This window comes from Catharus ustulatus, chromosome 4, assembly GCF_009819885.2.
Source record: "Catharus ustulatus isolate bCatUst1 chromosome 4, bCatUst1.pri.v2, whole genome shotgun sequence".
NCBI classification, from domain to species: Eukaryota; Metazoa; Chordata; class Aves; order Passeriformes; family Turdidae; genus Catharus; species Catharus ustulatus.
In genome coordinates this window covers 39967885-39985315 of record NC_046224.1, presented here as the reverse complement: position 1 = coordinate 39985315, position 17431 = coordinate 39967885, and the positions used below count along the sequence as shown (strand labels likewise).

The window sequence follows — 17431 nt, the reverse complement described above, 5'->3', positions numbered from 1 at the left end:
GAAGAGGGCACTGTAGAGCGCTAGGAACAAAACCTCTGGAAAAAAGGGATGGAGGAGGCAAGGCACCAGATTTTTTTTGCCCTCTCTCTGACTGTGTAGCAATATGATTTTGCTGTTAGATCCTTGCTAGAGCTGCACAGTCACAGTGGCACAGTTCAAAGCAGAAGGGAGGCTGCTCAGGAGGCTGAGCATATTCCTGGCCAAAGGAAGAGCAGGTGTCCTGTGGGTGCCAAGTGTGGCACCTCTCACTCAGGGGTCTGGCAGGGAGCCATACATCCCAGACACAGCCTGCAAGGATCCAGTCAGTCCCTGTGGCCCAGTGGGACAGTGGGCTACTTCACACCAGGAAAGGTTTGTGGCACGAGCCCTTGTGCTTGGAGAAACTTCTTACTACTCTCAACAACTTTGCAGAAGTTGGCTATAAGTTGGCTGCTCAGCTAATACCCCAGTGGAATGTCCACCTCAGGGCTCCCTGGGTGTCTTTGTGATTCCTTTCTGGCTAGCTTTGCCATCAGTTGTGGTGTGACTATTTCATTCGGATTGCATATTATTAGTTAAAATAATCCCATACTGGCTCACCTTTTCCTGAAGCCTCAAAGAGCCAGCAGGCTCAGCTCTCAGGAAGGTGCTGATCAATACCATGGATAAGGGCTGGAGCTCTGCAGTGTACTTGAATCAACATCAGATTTCATTTGGGTTTCTCAGTTTAGATTTAACTTCAGGCAGTTTGAAGATGTTAAGGTACCAAAGGGAACATTCCCAGGTAGCTGCACTCAAACAAAGGCACAGTTTTTCCTGCTGGATGTTGGCAGGGTCTTGCTGGATGTTGGCAGCATCTAGAGGTACAATGCACAATCAGGCCCTCAGAGTTCATGAAAAAAATTCCATTTGCAAGGAGATGGCTCCATATGGCTTTGCAGAAGGGAAGGATTCTGGGGGAGATCACTGGGTTGAGCTGTATGCCCGAACCATGCTGTGTACCTCAGACCTCACTGAGCTGGCTGGGGATGTGTGTTCTCCTCTCCCACCGCTGTCCTCCCCACCTTGCAGGACCGTGCCCATATTTTGACTCCTGAGCGCGTGGCCTCGGCGTGGCTCGGCGCTGATCCCAGCCTCTCCAGCAAGCAGAGCGTGTTGTTCCGCCTGTCTGCTCGCAGCTTTCGCCTTTCTTCTGTCCTCCTGCTATTCTATCGCTACCATAAAATGCAGTTCTGACCTTTTTGTCCTCAGCAAGCTATTCATTTAAAATACAAATGCTGTCCTCAAACAGCAGTCATTAATATGAGGCAGCAAATTCTTTTCTTTGTTCTTTATTGTTGATTTCCCCCCATTGGGAAACTGGGTGGCAGGAGAACTGCATAGCTGCAGGAGCAGTTTGCTAATTGCATACTTTCAAATACTAATTTGTATGGGTTGGTTTGGTTAAAAAGGGGAAAAGAAACAAGGCAGGGGGTGATAAAAAAATGTCAAGGTTATAAACTCCACAGAAGCTCTCTAGCCTGGAATTTTTATTAATTCTTTAAATGTAAATTGCAGGCCCATGGCTGCACATCCATGCCTCCCGCAGAGTGCCAGGCAGTGTGGTGCAATTTGCCCTGCAGACCTTCAGTGCAGCAATCAAGCCGAGGAGCTGAGCTCTGCCCTCGGCTGCCCGGAGCAAGGCCGGCGAGGTGCCAGCCAGGAGCCATTCCCAACACGGACATTGCTCCCAGATGGCGCCTGGATGGCTGTGGGCAGGAGCCAGCCCCTGGCCCAAGTGGGCTTAGGCATTGGTGGGGGCAAAAAAACATCTCTGCCTTTAGGGAGATGAGGTTTGCAGTGGGATCAAGTCTGCCTTGTGTCCATGATGGTCTGAGGGAAGAGGTGAAGGAAGGTACTCATCAAGGAGTGACACATTTTGCTAAACCAAGAGGCAAGTTTCTGAGCACCCGTGCTGGCACTGCTGCTCAGAGATTCCCCAACATGCATCCCCATACCTGCCAATGAAAGTGCTTACTAAACATGAATTGCAAGCTTTCAGTGTTTTGTAATGTGCCTGGATGATTTGTAGCGGAAAAGAAAACAAGACTTATAGACATTCAGCTCTTTCAAGCCCTTGACTACCAACTTCTGCTAGGTTATTTGCGGTGGTTATCATTATTTTGTGTGCTTGTCTTTTTTGCCTGCTTCCAAGTTTTTTACCATATTTGATGTCTTCGTACAGATTCGTCCTTGCCACCAACTAATGTTTGCCATTTCTCTTTGTAAAAGGATATTTTAGATGCTCTTTTCTGAGAAGCTCACAGTGCCCATGCACAGGGGGGACATTTCTGCCTGCAGCAACTATCTCAGTTCCATTTGGACAATATGGTCAATTCATCTCTTTTCCTGTCTCTGTTTTGTGCAGCCACTCATTTGGAGAAGCTCCCTGTGCTCACCCTCAACACCAGTACTGCCCTTGCACCCAAGAACCATGGCAGCCAGCAGCCCCTGCTGCCTGCAGGGATGTTCCCCCAGCACCCATGCAAAGGTGCCCCAAAATGTGTCCTGAACTGCCATGAATGCGGGAGAAAAGCAGCCCTAAGGGCCCGCTGTGCTGCTCCTGCGTGAAGGATGTGACAGAAGCCAGTGCCAGGAAGGACCTTCCCAGGGCAGCAAGGCTTGGAGGGACAGGCACGGACAGGGATCTGGCATTCACTGTCACACCGAGCACAGCAGGCAGCATATCAGCAATTAAAGATACTGGAGGGCTCCAAGGCTGTGAATGTGAGGGAGGCAAAGTCAAGGAAAAGTTTTATTAACTGTGTTATTTTGTGTCTGTTTGCTCAGAACAGTAGTTATCTCTGTTTGTTCATTCTCCCGTCACACATTGTAATGCAGAGTCAAAATGGATTTTATTGTGTACCATTTCCATAAAAAAAAAATCCTTCCCAGTGTATGCTACAATAGGTAACTGTTATTATTTCCCTCTCTACTTAATAAAATTATCATGAATGCATGGCTGCATCAAGGGGGAAAAAAACGCATGTGGAGGCACCAGCTCTCTCAAAAATAACTTGTATTTAATTGACAAGAAAAGGTCAGATTCATTGGCCAAGTCCCACAGCTCAAGTGGGTTTGCAGTGGAAAGCACCATAACTGCAGCCTTGAGCAGCTACAAAACCAATATCTAATTGTTGTGTTGAAAATGTTGTGCTGGCTGGGAACCGATATCTGAGGGTTGTTTCTCAGTTTATAAAGGGCAAAACAGTGGATTCCTTCCCAGGAATCTCATTTTTTTTGAGTTTTGTGATGCTTAATATAATTGACCAATTGACCATTTCCTTAACAGTAAGAGAAAGGATGAGTCAGTAATCTTTACAGCTTGTTATCAAATTAGTGTTTAATCAGTGAGTGGCTGGGAGAAAATTGCAGTGGAAGTGGTACTTAGCAGCTCGTGAGTCATGAGGATAAACCCATTTGGTTGTACTGAGTGAGGTCTGTAGCCCCTCGGTTTGTGAAATGTGACCCTCACTGGCTCTCAGATGTCTGCACGCTCTGAGGGATTCCCCCCCGCCCCAAGCCTACAAGAATTGGCCTTTGGTGGCTCCAAAGCCACACTTTATGTTTTGTGACAGCTTTCACATGTGCTGGAAAACAGTCATACCATGGTTTGGGGTAAGGGGACCTTAAAGATCATTTGGTCGTCATGAGCAGGGCACTTCCCTCTACACCAGGTTGCTCACAGTGCCATCCAACCCGGCCTTGAATGCTTCCAGGGATGGGAAGGTGGGTGAATTCAAACCAGAGAGCTGGAAGTGCCATATGTTACTGGTTCTCAGCAGGCTTTTTCCACGGCAGCTAAGCTGTCACCAGCAGGCTGTGAGCTGGTTCCCTGGGACTGGGGTTCCTGCAGCCGGACAGACAGTGGGTTCTGCCTCCACCCTGGGGCATCTGCTGCTTGACAGTGGGCTGCTGGTAGAGGGGATGGGCTGCAAAGCCTCTGTCAGGACTGTGCCAAGTGCAGGGTATGGTGGTCTTACCGTGTGAGCACTGCTAGCCATGAAGGCCCAGCTCCACGCTGCTCCCAAGTAATGCCAGGGAAGGAAGACAAAATCCTCCAAAGGAGACAATGGGCCAACAGTTCTCCCCCAAATTTTGATTTCCCTGGAGCCCTCAGACACTGTAGTCATTTGGGAGAAAACTTCTTTGGACAGCACTTAGTAATAACCCAGCACCAGCATCCACCAACAGAGTGCAATTCTGCACCAGCTTGAGAGGGAAAATTGGGAAGACATGTGTCTCCATGGACTACAGATAATTAAAATTAAAATGTTTCTTCAGTTTAATGAAGAAACATTCATAACATTACAGAAATTGTAGTAAAATTATGGTAGCAGTCATATTCCTTCACCAGCAAAGCTACAATTCACTCAGAAAAAAGCCTTCCTTGAAATATGGAAGCAAAATCCTTGCTTCCCTAGGTGAAGGAAACTTGGAGATTACCCATGTAGGTCTATTTTTCAGGATGCCTTCAGATAAGCTGTTCCTCAGAATAAGCTGAGCTGCTAACACACTGTAGGAAAAATAACAGTGCATGGATTGTAACATGAAGCAAGAAGTTATCACAGTTGTGGGTTCGAGTTTGGAGCTGGCATCCAGCTGGCAGAGACTGCATGACTATTAAATATGTCAACAGCCCCAGATGAATGCCAGGATAGCCTTGTGAACAGGAACTCCTGATGGTGGTACTGTTGCTATTTTAGTTCTTTTTGATTTCTCTCTATTTTGGATGTTACATAGAGGATAAAAAAAGACTGTGCTAGAGTGCTGGAAGGAAAAGAATGAGGATGCCAGCTGGTTACTGCTCCATTGCCCCCGGCTAGTATAACTGCAGTGTATTTGATTTTTTTCAAGTCGCAGAGGGTTTAAATGACAGGTATGGTATGGCCTCAGTGTATGTCATCATCTGCTGGGTATTCAAGGATTTCTAAGGATTTAAGCTTGCCTGTTGTTTGAATACAGGATAAGCAGTGATTTCTGTTCTCTGGCATGTGTTGTCTTTCCCTGAGGGTGGAAAGGGAGACTGGAATTTAAAGTGATTCTCATTTATTTAGTATTTCCCTGTACAAAAGCAGGGAGTTTTCCAAAGCTGACTGGAGTGCAGTCATTTGTGGAGAACAACCCGTGGCTGCTACCTGGGTTACGTCGGCATGTAACAATACCTGTCTGCCCCGTGAATGTCAGACAAAGCTGTCATAAATCTTGAAGGTCAGGCAGTAAAATTAATGGGAATTGCAGAGAGTAGGACCTTGTCAGCTTCATAATAGTGCTGTGGGTGGAAAAAAAATTCTCATGGTTTCCTTCAGGCTTTAGGCAACCCACCTACTGATGCTCAGCGGCCATTATCCAGTTATAAGTGCTTTTTCCTCGGAAGAATTCAGTGGTTAGTGCTTTTAATGTGTGACATAGTCCCCAGCACGGAGCCCAGGCGGGGAGCAGAGCCCGCTGCGGTTTGCGGCACAAGCCCCCCACCCCGGCTCATCTCCGGCGGTGCGGGAGCGCTTTGCAGCGCCGCTTGCATTTTGTCATTCGCAATAATGCTTTGTCATTGCAGCGGTGACCGGGGCGCAGCGGGCCCGGCCTCTTCCCTGTCCTGCCGTGTCCAGCTGATCGGTATCAGCCAGAGGTGGAGTGTCCTGTTTACGTCCCCGAGCAGGACTGGGAGTGCTGGCCCGTCCCAGGGCACCGTCCCGGTGCTGGAGCGCTGCCGCCGCGGCTGCTCCCGGAGCCCGAGCCCGGGCTCGGCACGTTGTATTTACAGTGCCTTTCGGGGTTGCTGCCGGTCACCCGCCGCGACCAGGGAAATATTTTTATTCCCCCTCTGCTGCATAACTTGGCTTCTGTTTTCTTGTTGTTGTTTTTTCCCTCCTGCCTTTGTAGATGTTGGCTGCGGCCAGGGCCAAGTCACGGGGCAGGATGTGTTGCTTCTGCGGAGGTACAGGCATGTGAATAAATGACACAGTTTTCTGGAACTTCCCTGGGCACTGCAAGGTGAGAATCTGCGCCGCAGAGTTGTCAGCTTGGCTCCTGGCACAGCCCTGCCCTGCTTCATCCCCTCCTGACCCCTGGCCTGGGGGCTGCCCAGGGGCAGAATCCCTCCCAAAATGTCTGTGTCAGAGGTGTTTGATGGCATAGATGGGGGTTGCTTGCATTGCAGCAGGCTCTGGGCACCTTTATTTTGCACACACAGCTCCACACGAGCATTTTCAACCCCTTAAGGCAACAGGAGGCTGCGTGAGTTGCCATGACCAGGTTCAGACTCCCTTGCATTGTCTCCCTGTTCCAGTCACACCAGCAGTTCTGGGGGCCTTTTCAAGGTCCTGCTTTGCAGGTCAAGCAATGGCCTCTTCTTGTTGATCTCAAAGGAAAGAGGCTGATCAGTTCCAGGCAGCCATGCCCAGCAAGGGGCAAATGCTGAGGCTTCCTTGTCTCCTGTGGTTGGGTCCCTTGTCATTGTATGTGCCCACAGCTGCACAGGTGACAGTGTCCCTGCTTGGACCTCTGCTCTTCAGCATTAGTTTAACCCCCTGCTTCTATGCCAAGAGCATCTTGTTGATGCTCCTCAAGCTACACAAGTACCTGTGCATCCTCCTGCCCCCTCACCTGCCCTTGTGGCACAGTAGGGCAGCTATAATGATCCCTCAGGGTGCTCCTGGGTCTCTTCTGCAACCTTGAGGGGACTGGGGGATCCTGTCCTGACCACCATCTGCCACCAGCACTCACGTTATCTCTCCTTGTTTGTGTATCTGAAATAATGCTTCCTGATCTCCTACAGGTGTTACTCAGATAAAGCCCAAGCAGAGATTATGCAGCAGATTTGACCACATAAATGCTTGAGGTACAGATGTGAGTTGCATCTGATGCAAATCAAAGAAAGCTCAGATGAACAACACAGACAGAAAGCAAACTCTTTTTTTAAACATATACATCTTGAAGTAATAGTGTGAGAAATATCTCTTACTGATCCAGGTAGAGATCATATGTGAATCTGCCACAGGAGAGACAGTGAGGAATGCCCTTTCCTCCAGGTTAGTGCAGCCTAATGGATGGTTGTTTGGTTTTGATCTTTTTTCACCTGTTTGTGTACCTTGGCATGTGTCCCAAGCCTGGAGCTGGGCTGCATTTTGCACCTGCTGGAGAGGGTGCATATCCATGTCCACAGCAAGTCAATTTGGGGAAATTTTCACTAATGTTTGCTTTAGGAAGCGACTTTATTCTTTCTTCTCAGCAATTTTCATACAGATCTGAGGACCTTTTGCCAGCCCTCATTTCCAGATGGCTTAAAAGCCATGTCCTATGCTAAATAACTGTATTTAATTTCTATGTATAAGTCTGAGACAAGAGGTCAAAGAAAGAAATGCAGTCAGTATAAGCACCCTGCCTGTTCAGTGGGAGCTCAGAGACATGAGCAGAGAAAGCACCCTCTGGGAAATGAAGAAGTGAGCATGGGGATGCACATACACACACACCTTCATCCATGCCTGCAATCCCCCTAGACCTTTCAGTGGTCTGGCAAACTTGTTTTACATATCTTCTGCAGCTGAGAAAGCGTCCAGGTAGTACTCGCAGATACCTAGAACTGCATACGGCATTGCAACAAAGCTTGGGCATTATGACATTTTTCTGGGCTACAGGACTTGGTTGGGCTTAAGTGTACCCATGAGTGCATCACACCAGTGATATATCACATGTTCAAGCAGCCCAGCATTATTTTTGCTCCAAGGGACCCCTAAGAGTGATGGAGGAGTGAGGAGATGAGCTGCACACAGAGAGTGGCTCTCCTAATTCTTGCTGCAGCACATTGGCTTCTTGGCCATGCCAACATTTTCAATATGCCTACATATTTCCATACATAGTAGTGTATTTCCCAGCCTTTGAGCCTTGATGAGGCATCATTGCCTTCCTTGAAGCAACACAAGGCATTCATGAAGTTTCTGTGCTGAACTGTGGGAAAAGAGCGGCAAGAAGCTGTGACCCCTGGGTAAGAGCATGCTTTGGAAACACTGTCATCAAAAAATCAACACATCAGCCCAGAAGGCCCACAGACAGCTGATCCCATCCAGCCTTATCAGAGAGCGAGCTCCTTTGGATGCTGAGGCAGCAGCCACCGGACATTTTTGAGATGTTTATTCTATCCTGTGTTGATATTGAAGTCAATACGATAACTAAAAATAAAGATTACAAAAAAACTCCACTGCAGCTATTTGTTCCTGAATTGTTATGTTTACCCATACCAGCCCAGATTTCCATTTAGGCAGGCCTGTAGTCCCAGATGTTCAGTCATTTTCAGCAACATGGTCATATCCCAGAAGATTTAGCCTGCCGGAGCAACTATATTAAACACGCCTGTAATTTTCCACTGTAACTGGAAGATTGCATTCCTCAGGGGCGAGCAATCACTGACTGGACAGGCCCTGTGCACATGCAGGCAGCACAGCCCTGAGTCCTCTCCAGACTCTCACCAAAGCAGGAGGGCACAGCACTGCTGAAGCCCAACAGGGCTTGGTCTGGGATGAGGAAGCTCCCATCAGTAGCACTTCCTAGGAGAGGGGCCATGCTGCTGGGATCCATGGCCATCTGCTGCTGCAGGGACAGATGTGGCTGGGTATGCAGGTGGCTTCTCTGCTGGCCCTCCTTGCACTCAGAGCCTGTAGGCATGGTTAGTGTCTGTTGAGGTTCTCCAAAGAGAGAAATGGTCTGTAACTGAATAAAAGCAGATGCTTCACCTTATCACCTCCTGCCTCCTGAGGAATGGGCTGGGCAGAGATGCCCATCACAAAGGCTCTGCACGGCTGGGGAGACTCACCCTGCTTCCAGATAATGGTGTAAGGCCACCTCTCTGAGAAAGAATGTGGGATGTTTCTGAGCACAGCCTCCTCCAAGAGCCCAGCTTCAGGTTAATGAAAACTAATGGACAAATCTGTGTGGCATATTCTGCTTTCTTCCACAGGTAGCAGTGGTGGCAGAGGCCAGTGGCAAAAGCCACAGTGGCTTAGTGACTGTTCCTGACAATATTATGGCACAGGATCTGCCTTGGAGAATGCAAGGAGGCATTGAAAACTCAGAGCCAAGTGTTCCCTTCTCTGTGCCAAAGCATCTGCCAAGTGCTCATTTACAGCAGAAAGAGTGAAAGAGGCGTCCTGTGAGTGCCTGGGAGGAATACAGGTTTGGATCATATGTGGCTGTGCTGTACTGCTGTGTATAGCCAGGGTCAGTGTTTTGGTGGCAGCTGGCCCCAGCACTGCCTTACCTCCTCCAGCCAAGCACAGGTTACCACTCCCGCAGTGCTGACAGACAACCAGGAGCAAGGAGCCCTGGCAGGCAGCCCCAATCCCTATCACTGAGCCCTGGCCGCTGCTTACATCTGACCTCCAGCCTTGGAAACAGGAAGACTTCACTATGCTTCCTTCAGCAGCAGGGAGATACTTGCTCTTTAGGTGCACGTGAGGCATAAGGACAGCATCCTCTAGGGAGAACTGTGGCAGTTCCCATCTTTGACTCCTGAAAATCCAGAACTCACCTCTTGACAGGAGCAGCACAGTCCAGAAAGGGCAGCCTGGCCTCAGCTGCCAGCTTTGCCTGCATCAGTGGGGCAATTCTGGAAGAAAAGACCCTTCTGTGGGTGCCGTTGCCAACTTTGATTATGACTGGGTTGGTTTTCCTGCCACTGATTTTTGTCACACAGAAGGACTGGTCAAGGCATTGCTGCTCCTGGAATCATCAAGCAATACATCTACTCTTCAGGTGGGCAGAGACAGACATCCTCTTCTCATACACGTAACAGAGGAGTAAACAAATAAACCAGGCAGGCTGCTTCCAGTAACTCCTGAGCTGCAAAGGCTTACTGTCCAAAGAAGCTTTTCTTGCTAAGGAGGGCCTGGCTAACCATCTTGTGGTCTCATATGAATAGAGGGATAGAAAAGGTCTAGGGTAAGTCCTGTGAGGAGTGGCTGAGGGAGCTTGGGTTGTTCAGCCTGGAGAGAAGGAAGGTCAGGGAAGATCTTACCTTTCTCTACCACCACTTGAAAGGAGACAAGACAGGAGGGCATAGGCTGTGCCAGGGGAAGTTCAGGTTGGACATCAGGAAGTGTTCCTTCACAGGAAGGATGTTAAACACTGTAATGGGCTTCTAGGCAGCTGGTGGAGTCACAATCCCTGGAGGTGTTCAATAAACATCTGGATATGGTGCTTAGTGCCATGGTCTAGCTGATCAGGTGGTGATTGGTCAAAGCTTGAATTCAATTACACCAGACGTCTTTTCCAACCCAATTCTGTGATTCTTTGATGTCCAGCTAACCTGCTAAAGAAGCTAATGGGACGCTTCTTCCAGCCAAAATCCCCTCACAGAAACTTCTCATGGGCAGATTTGCACCACAGAAGTTAACCCCTTTCTTCCATAAAATCATCAGTGCCCAACTCCAAGGCTAGGACAGGAGTCAGACAACATGCCATAAGCATGCTGACAAAGCCATCCTGGTTTCCTGCAGTGCTTGAGCTTGCTGGGATGGTGGGATCACACCCTCCAGCTTTCACAAGGGCACATGAATCAAGTAGCCATTGCCAATGCTTTTTTAGCGGTATTAAAATAAAACAAAGCTAAAAATATGTCAAGCAGGTAAACACACAGTTTTAAATCAAAACAGAGCTGTTGGAGGCTCTTCGTCTCTGAGTGCCTCCATAGGGGAGCCTGTCCCTGCACTCTCCTCCACCAGGGAGATGGGTGCTGCTGTAGTCACTGATTAATCCCCACCCAGGGAGCTGCTGCCCACACTGCTGATTATGTCTTGACCCCCTGGCCACTAATTTCTGATGCTTGACTTCACTCTGCAGTGTTTTTGCAGATCTTTTTTCCCACAGGCTTTTGTTTCCCCTTAGTAGTTTCAAATGTAGGGAACAAATCTTATTTCTGCCATCCCTGACCTGCTCTGCAGCTCAGCCTTCAAGTCTGTGTGGAGGCAAGGTTCTGGACAGCTTTGAAAATATTTAGGTACAATTCCCCTGCTTATGAGAAGAGGTTATAAACCTCCCAAAACAAGAGGTGAAATGGGATTTTTGTGAGCCATCCATACTGCTTTGCTTTCTACCACATGTTGCATTTTATCTCCCAATTAGAGAGGGAAATATTCCCCACGGCAGCTTTTCCTCATCCAGCGCAATATTCGCTTGTGCTCTTTAGTGCAGGCATGAAGACCCTGCTGCCTTTGGCATAAACAGTAACAGGAGAAGATGTTGAAATCATATGTATTTATTACATACATGAGATACAAAAACAAATTACCAAAATAGTATCTTTTTTTTTTTGTGAGTCCACAGGACCTTGAAAGAAAAATACATACACAAAGTGGATTGGTAGACTAGTGACTTTTCTGGTGTTGTATGTCTTCTTTCCTCTCACACTCATGAACAAAATACACTCTATGAAATGTGGTTTAAAGATGCTTTACAGAAAAGATATATTTTAGTGCTGAAAACTGCAGTAAACTGTGCTCTATTTCATACTGGTGTTAATGAGGAAGTATAATGGCTGTATATATTGCAAACAATAACACAGAAGAAAACAAAATGTTCAGTTTTAAATACTAACATAAAAATAAAATAAACTGCAGGCCCACTATGAATCACTGGATTGTGATATGTGAATGCAAGTCCTTTCCATTCTCTGCATCCACTCCTTTTCCTGCAGTCGGAGTTTTTCTCCTCCGGCAATTGCATTTTTATCTCAAAGTCTCTTCTCCTCACTCTGTTTGCAAAGTTTTGCTGGAGTCCTGCCCACGGGGTCCAAGTGCTGGTCTGAAGCTGGGACTTCAGTGCAAATACTTTATCTTTCAGATTGCATCCTCAGATATTCTGAGTGGCCAGTGCCAGGCTGGCCATTCCCTTTATACTGTTAACGCTGTCCAACTGCGGTGGGTCTTCAGGAGTGCTTCTGTTTCAGGGAGTTTTTTCACGTGCCACCTTCAAATTCTTCTTTCCCCAACACAATTAGACTTCCCGCACCGTGGAGTGGCAGGTAGTAAAGTGCTTTATACAATGAAATATTTACACTAGGGCTAGGTTCATTTTTTAACACTTCAAGCTCAGAGACGCTGTACCCTCTGCAGCTGCTCTTCTTTGCAGCCATGCAGTGGGTGGAGAGCTGGCCTCTGCCCTGCATCACACTTGTGCCAAGGCAGAGGGATTCAATTCACTCCAGCAGCTCTCTCCTCAACAGCATCAGCAGAGAATCTAGCCCCTGAAACCTTCAGCAGGGCAAACAGGTTAAAAGCAGTGGCACCCAAGTGTCACTGACGGGTGCTATGTCCTAACCTGTAAGGGGGTGTTTCTAAAGAGTGGTTCTCATTGCCACACTGGTGCCAGCACCTACCCACCACTGTGGCCATTGCCTTCCCCACAGCATCCTCTGGGAGCCCCTGGATGCACTCAGGATCCACACTAGTGGCACTGGCAGTGTTTTGCTTCTCAGCAGTAGCTCTTCTAGGGTGGCAATTTAGTCTTGAGTCATCAATGGTTTCATGGGAGTTGCTCCAACATTGCACTGGAGCGAGACAAGCATCCACCACCCTTCCTTCTGTTTCCCTCAACATAATGATGAACAGGGCTCAGGGTGAGGCCCTGACAAGGAAGCCATAGGCAAGTGAAAGAACATTGGCCAGAAAGGGTTAAATTAGACAGTGGCTACAACTCTGAATGCCTCACTACATGTTTTGGCACTATTTTCTTACATTCCAGTTTTCATGCTAGAGGTCTTCTCTCTGTGGAGGCTGCTGCATTTTGTGCCTAAAGAAATGCCCTAGGCAGTTGCACGCCTCTAGTTGCAGTCTCTTTTCAAAATCTCCAAGACCTTTCTTCCGAGAGCTGACTTCCACTGGTGGACAAAACTTTTCATGTTGACAATGAGTCTGCCTGTTCGGACGTCCTCGTGTCCTGCCACAAGGTACTCCAAGCCTGCAAACCAACAAAGCGGTCAGGGACTGCACAGTACCATGTTTAAGAGGCCTACTGAGCTGCAAAGTCAGACTGGATATCTAGTCCCATATAAAAAAGCACTTACACAAAGAAATATTTATGTATCTTGACTCTCATGTGGATCTGTATATCTGTAGCTCTATCTGTATCTATGGCAAAACGACCCCTGTGGCTGCCCTTCAGTGAGATGCAGTGATTTTGTTAGGCTCTAAATACAAATGAAAGCTGAATTCTGGGGGTGGCACTGCAAGTTTTTATACCTCTTCTGGGAACTGCTATTACCTTCATTTGGCAGCCGTCTGCCTCACTTCTCGCTGAAAAAATCTGGGCCTGGAAATCAGTTCAGCAAATTCAAGGAATGGAACAGTGCAGGATGGTTCAGTGCTTGGTATCTTGCTCAGATTGGCCAGTGGCCCCTTGGTGGCAAAGGCGTGCCAGATCCCAATGACAGGCAATGCTAAATGTGCTGGTACCAGTACCCTAGAAGAGCCTGAAGGAGTGGTTGTCACACTGAAAAGAACTGCTAATTCCTGCCTCTTCCAGATGTTTTAGAGACATGACAACAGGGTCTGACAAAACCTCAACTGGTTATCCAGAAACAGATAGAAAAGGCTGGAGTGTGTCCCTGTAGTGTCCTGATGCAGTTCTTTCCTCAGGCATCCAGGTCTGCACTTGACTTTCAGTACACAACTCAAAAGAGTGCTTGGAACCAGGTAACAACTGCTGAACAGGGGGATAGAGCAATGCCTTTGGCTTGAATTAGCTAAAGAAACACTGCCACAGGTCCAAACAGTCTAAGTGGGACACAAATGTGCCATGAATGGAGATAATAAGGAGAATAATCCCTTTCATGGCAGGAGGAGCTCCCTGCCAGGGTCAACATCCCACTGCAGCATTTTTAGGGTACAGTCAGCATTAGACCTAGTCCTTTTTGCACCACTCTGAGGAACACAACACACTGGTACAAACCAGGCCTTCCCTGGTGCTCTCAGTAATCCTGGTCCATCCTGGCTGCAGTTTGTATTGTCTTGGGTTTTCATTTCAGAATAAAGAGAGGGTGCCTCCCAAGTTAAAGGTCAACCAATACAAATTGCTTTCTACTTTATCTGAGTTTTTGGTACACACATCCTCTCTTCTGCTAAGTAAACACAGGATGTGTGTGTGGCAGCATTGCCCTTCACAAGACATTCATTTTGGCCAAGTCAATCTTGCTGTTATAAACATCACTTTTCAAGGGTTCTTAGATTTCTTTCCCTTGAGAGAGAAATGTGGTACACGCACTCAGAGAGCAAGGAAAAATTGTTGTGGCTGCTGACTGTGTAGGGCTTTCTAGATTTTCAACCTGATGCTACAGACCTGTAAAATTAAAATGAGTCAAATGACTGAGATGCCACAAGCCAGGACTTGAGGGTGTGCAGTTTGTCATGGCAGGCTGCTCCCTGCCTCTCTCTGACTGTGCTTGGCAGATCCATGGAAGGGATGGGCTCCTGTTACCTTGCAAACAGCTGAGACTTAAATCTTTCAGCTCAGTGTCCCCCTAGAAGCAGAATCTGCCTCTGTATGTGTGTGTGGAGCAGAATGTGTGCAAGGGTGGTGAAAGGGTTCCCTTTGTAGGAACTTAAGCACATTTTTCATCTGAAAATAGCCCAGAGATTTGATAAATGTTTGGAGGATTTTTTTTTGTCAGAGCCTTTAAGAGCCTACTCTCCTTTTGGTATCCCTTTACTTCTATAAAATAGCATAAAAACACATCTGTCTTACTTTCATGTTTATCTTTGATCTCCTCTGTGTTTTTGAAGATGTGATTTCCATTATAGCTGTATGTCAGAAAATTGTTTTATGTCATCTTGACTTTTCATCCAGCTGGTTTTGGTTTATTCACCTGTAGGCCATAAGCTCTTACTTTGATAGAGGGTTGAATCTGCTAATATTGTATTGCAAGCCACTCAGAAATGAATGTAGTATCTAAAGAAAATACTGAATGAGAAAAAAAAAAAATCTGGGATCCTCTCTAACCTCTTTGACATTATTGAATCTTAAAGATTCACTCAGAGGATGTTTTCAAGTTTCCCATTAGCAACAAACTTCACGACTTTTTCCAACATGAAGGCTGAGACTAATTTATACTCATGGGACCAGCAGCTGCATTTCAAAACAATACCAGGCTTTGCATAGTAAATCATGAGAGCTGGCAAGGAAGTAACAAGGGAGTAACACCTGATGTGTCAGACACCTGGACTGTCACTACAGACAGTTGCATCTCCACCTTCCTGCTGTTGTCTAAGAGACCTCCACCGATTCTGTGATTAATGCTGTCTTTTCATCTCTTGGGGAAAATCTGTGAAGCTCCTCTGAAGTTAGTTAGTGGCAAAGCTGGGTGTCAGGTGTGGGGCTGCCCTGCAGGCTCAGTTTTGGACAGCTTCCATTGCATTCCTTCAGGTTCATATTAAGGAAGCTGCATCTGGGCTTTCTTGCTTGAGTTTTCATTGCACATGGAAAAATACAGCAGCTATAGCTGTTTGATTAGTGATTTATAGTGTTCCAGCAATATCCAAGTCTTACTTAAACAGTAGAGCACTACCTAATGCTGCTGATTCATCTGACCTTTGCACCTGACAAGACTTCCTAGCTACAGCTGTGCTATCACAGCAGCTTGTCTTCAAACCCAGCCAGCCACTCCTGTAGACATGAAAGAAGACTGCAAACACCTCATCAGTGAATAACCTTTCTGCACAGCCTCACAGACAGCCCTGTACCCCCTAGTTCCTAGTGCTGCACATGAAAGGGACGTCTCAGCACCTCCATCAATGCTTCCATTGCCAATTTCCCAGTGGTGTATACACCTTATGGAAAGAAAGCCCTTCATCTGAATTAGTAACTGCTCATTTATCTTGGAGTTGTAAAGAGAGGTGTGTCAGCTGGAGCTTAGTTTTGCTCTGTGGAAGAAACCCCTGAATCTGCATGTCCTTATCCATACTGGAGACTGCATGCACTGTTTAGCCACCACTAGTTATACTCCATTTCAGTGAAAGAAGACGGGAAAAAACTGTGGAGTTCTTCCCTCATGGCATAAGAAAATTTCTTCCAAATCTTATAGGTGCAAATTTGTGTTACTTTCAAAGAGAAATCTTTCCTTGAGTTTAGATTAGAACTTCAGTGCAGTGTCATGACTCAAATTAGATTTAAATGTGTTTTTGTGGATTCAAATTAGCTTTAGCTTTGAAAGATATGTCATGCAATTGTGGCATGATGTGCACCTCCCTCCCTCTGGGAGCAGAGACTGGTAAAACCAAAAGCTACACAAAGAGAACTGTATGTTTCAAATCCTATGGGATGAACCAAGTTTTTCTCTATGAAATTTCAATTTGATGGAGATTGCTGTTGGAATCCAAGTGATGTAACAGCCAATAATTTTTAATCAGCACTGCGATCTCAGCTCGTTGGTATGAGGGGATAGAGGGGCGGGAATGAAATCTGTGTATATGTGGTGGGGATGTACAGTTCAGGGAGTCGAACTTACCAGGATTGAGGATGGGACAAGTGCAGCCTCTGTTAGTCCAGGATTCAGGGTAGAGTGTCCTCTTCCCCCTGAGGATCTTCAGTTTTGTAGATTTCAAGATTTTCTTGATCTTCACACTGACTTCTGCATGGGAGCCTTTGTCATGAGCTGACAAGATCTTAGTCTTGATCACTAGGAACACAGGAATTCAAAACCAGGAATATACAAACTATCTATAGGCCTCTCTCTTTTTTTTTTTTTTTCTTTTTTTTTTTCCTCCTGGTCTAGTGCTGGTGTCTGGATGAAGCAGTGAGGACAATTGCTTTGTTAGAGTGAACAAGCCCAGTGCTCCTTGCTGGGGAGCCCAGGATCAGAGCAGCTGCTGGGGAGAACATACATCCTCACACCCATGGGCAGAAATGGAACACCCATGGCCCCTGGAACTGCCATGAGGGTATGAGATCCCATTTTCCCCCAGAGCTCAGCAAACCCTTTGTGTTCTTTAGCACTTCTGGAAATCAATTGGATTTAGGGATGGACCTGGAGGCTTTGCTGGCCTCAGCCTCATCCCACCCTGGTGCCAGTCCTGCTGCTTTGCAGAACTGACAAATCTAAATTCAGGGGAGGAGAGTGAGACATTGGTGGGGACTGGGGCAAACCAGGGAGTATTTTGAGCTCACTTATACCCACGGGCGCATTTCCACCACCGGGCATTCCACTGCTGAGTCCCTGTGTGGTGGAGGCTCAGGGCTCAGCTCCTCCACCCAACCTATACTGGTAGGTGTCCCCATATGGTGGTGCTTTATTCAGCACTCATGTTGGGAAGTTCAGGGCAGCCTCTCACAGTGTGGCCTCCTGGAGCTCATGATGAGCCCCGTAATTCATCTGTCTCTCTAGTTTAGCTGACACGTTCCCATGTTGACTGATGAAAGGGGGGGAAGCCTG

The 17431-nt window shown here is 47.1% G+C and overlaps 1 protein-coding gene across 2 annotated transcripts in view; it reads right to left on the bottom strand.

Moving 5' to 3' along the window:
* Nucleotides 1-11250: 11250 nt before the first annotated feature.
* Nucleotides 11251-17431, bottom strand: part of NTN4 (netrin 4) — a 47052-nt gene continuing 40871 nt past the window's right edge. For both annotated transcript variants that reach the window (XM_033057262.2, XM_033057263.2), the window contains exons 9-10: nucleotides 16508-16678; nucleotides 11251-12966 (exon numbers count right to left, since the gene is read on the bottom strand). In XM_033057262.2, the coding sequence (XP_032913153.1) occupies nucleotides 12830-12966; nucleotides 16508-16678 (308 nt within the window). In that variant the 3' untranslated portion in view covers nucleotides 11251-12829. The remainder of the gene's footprint in view (nucleotides 12967-16507; nucleotides 16679-17431) is intronic.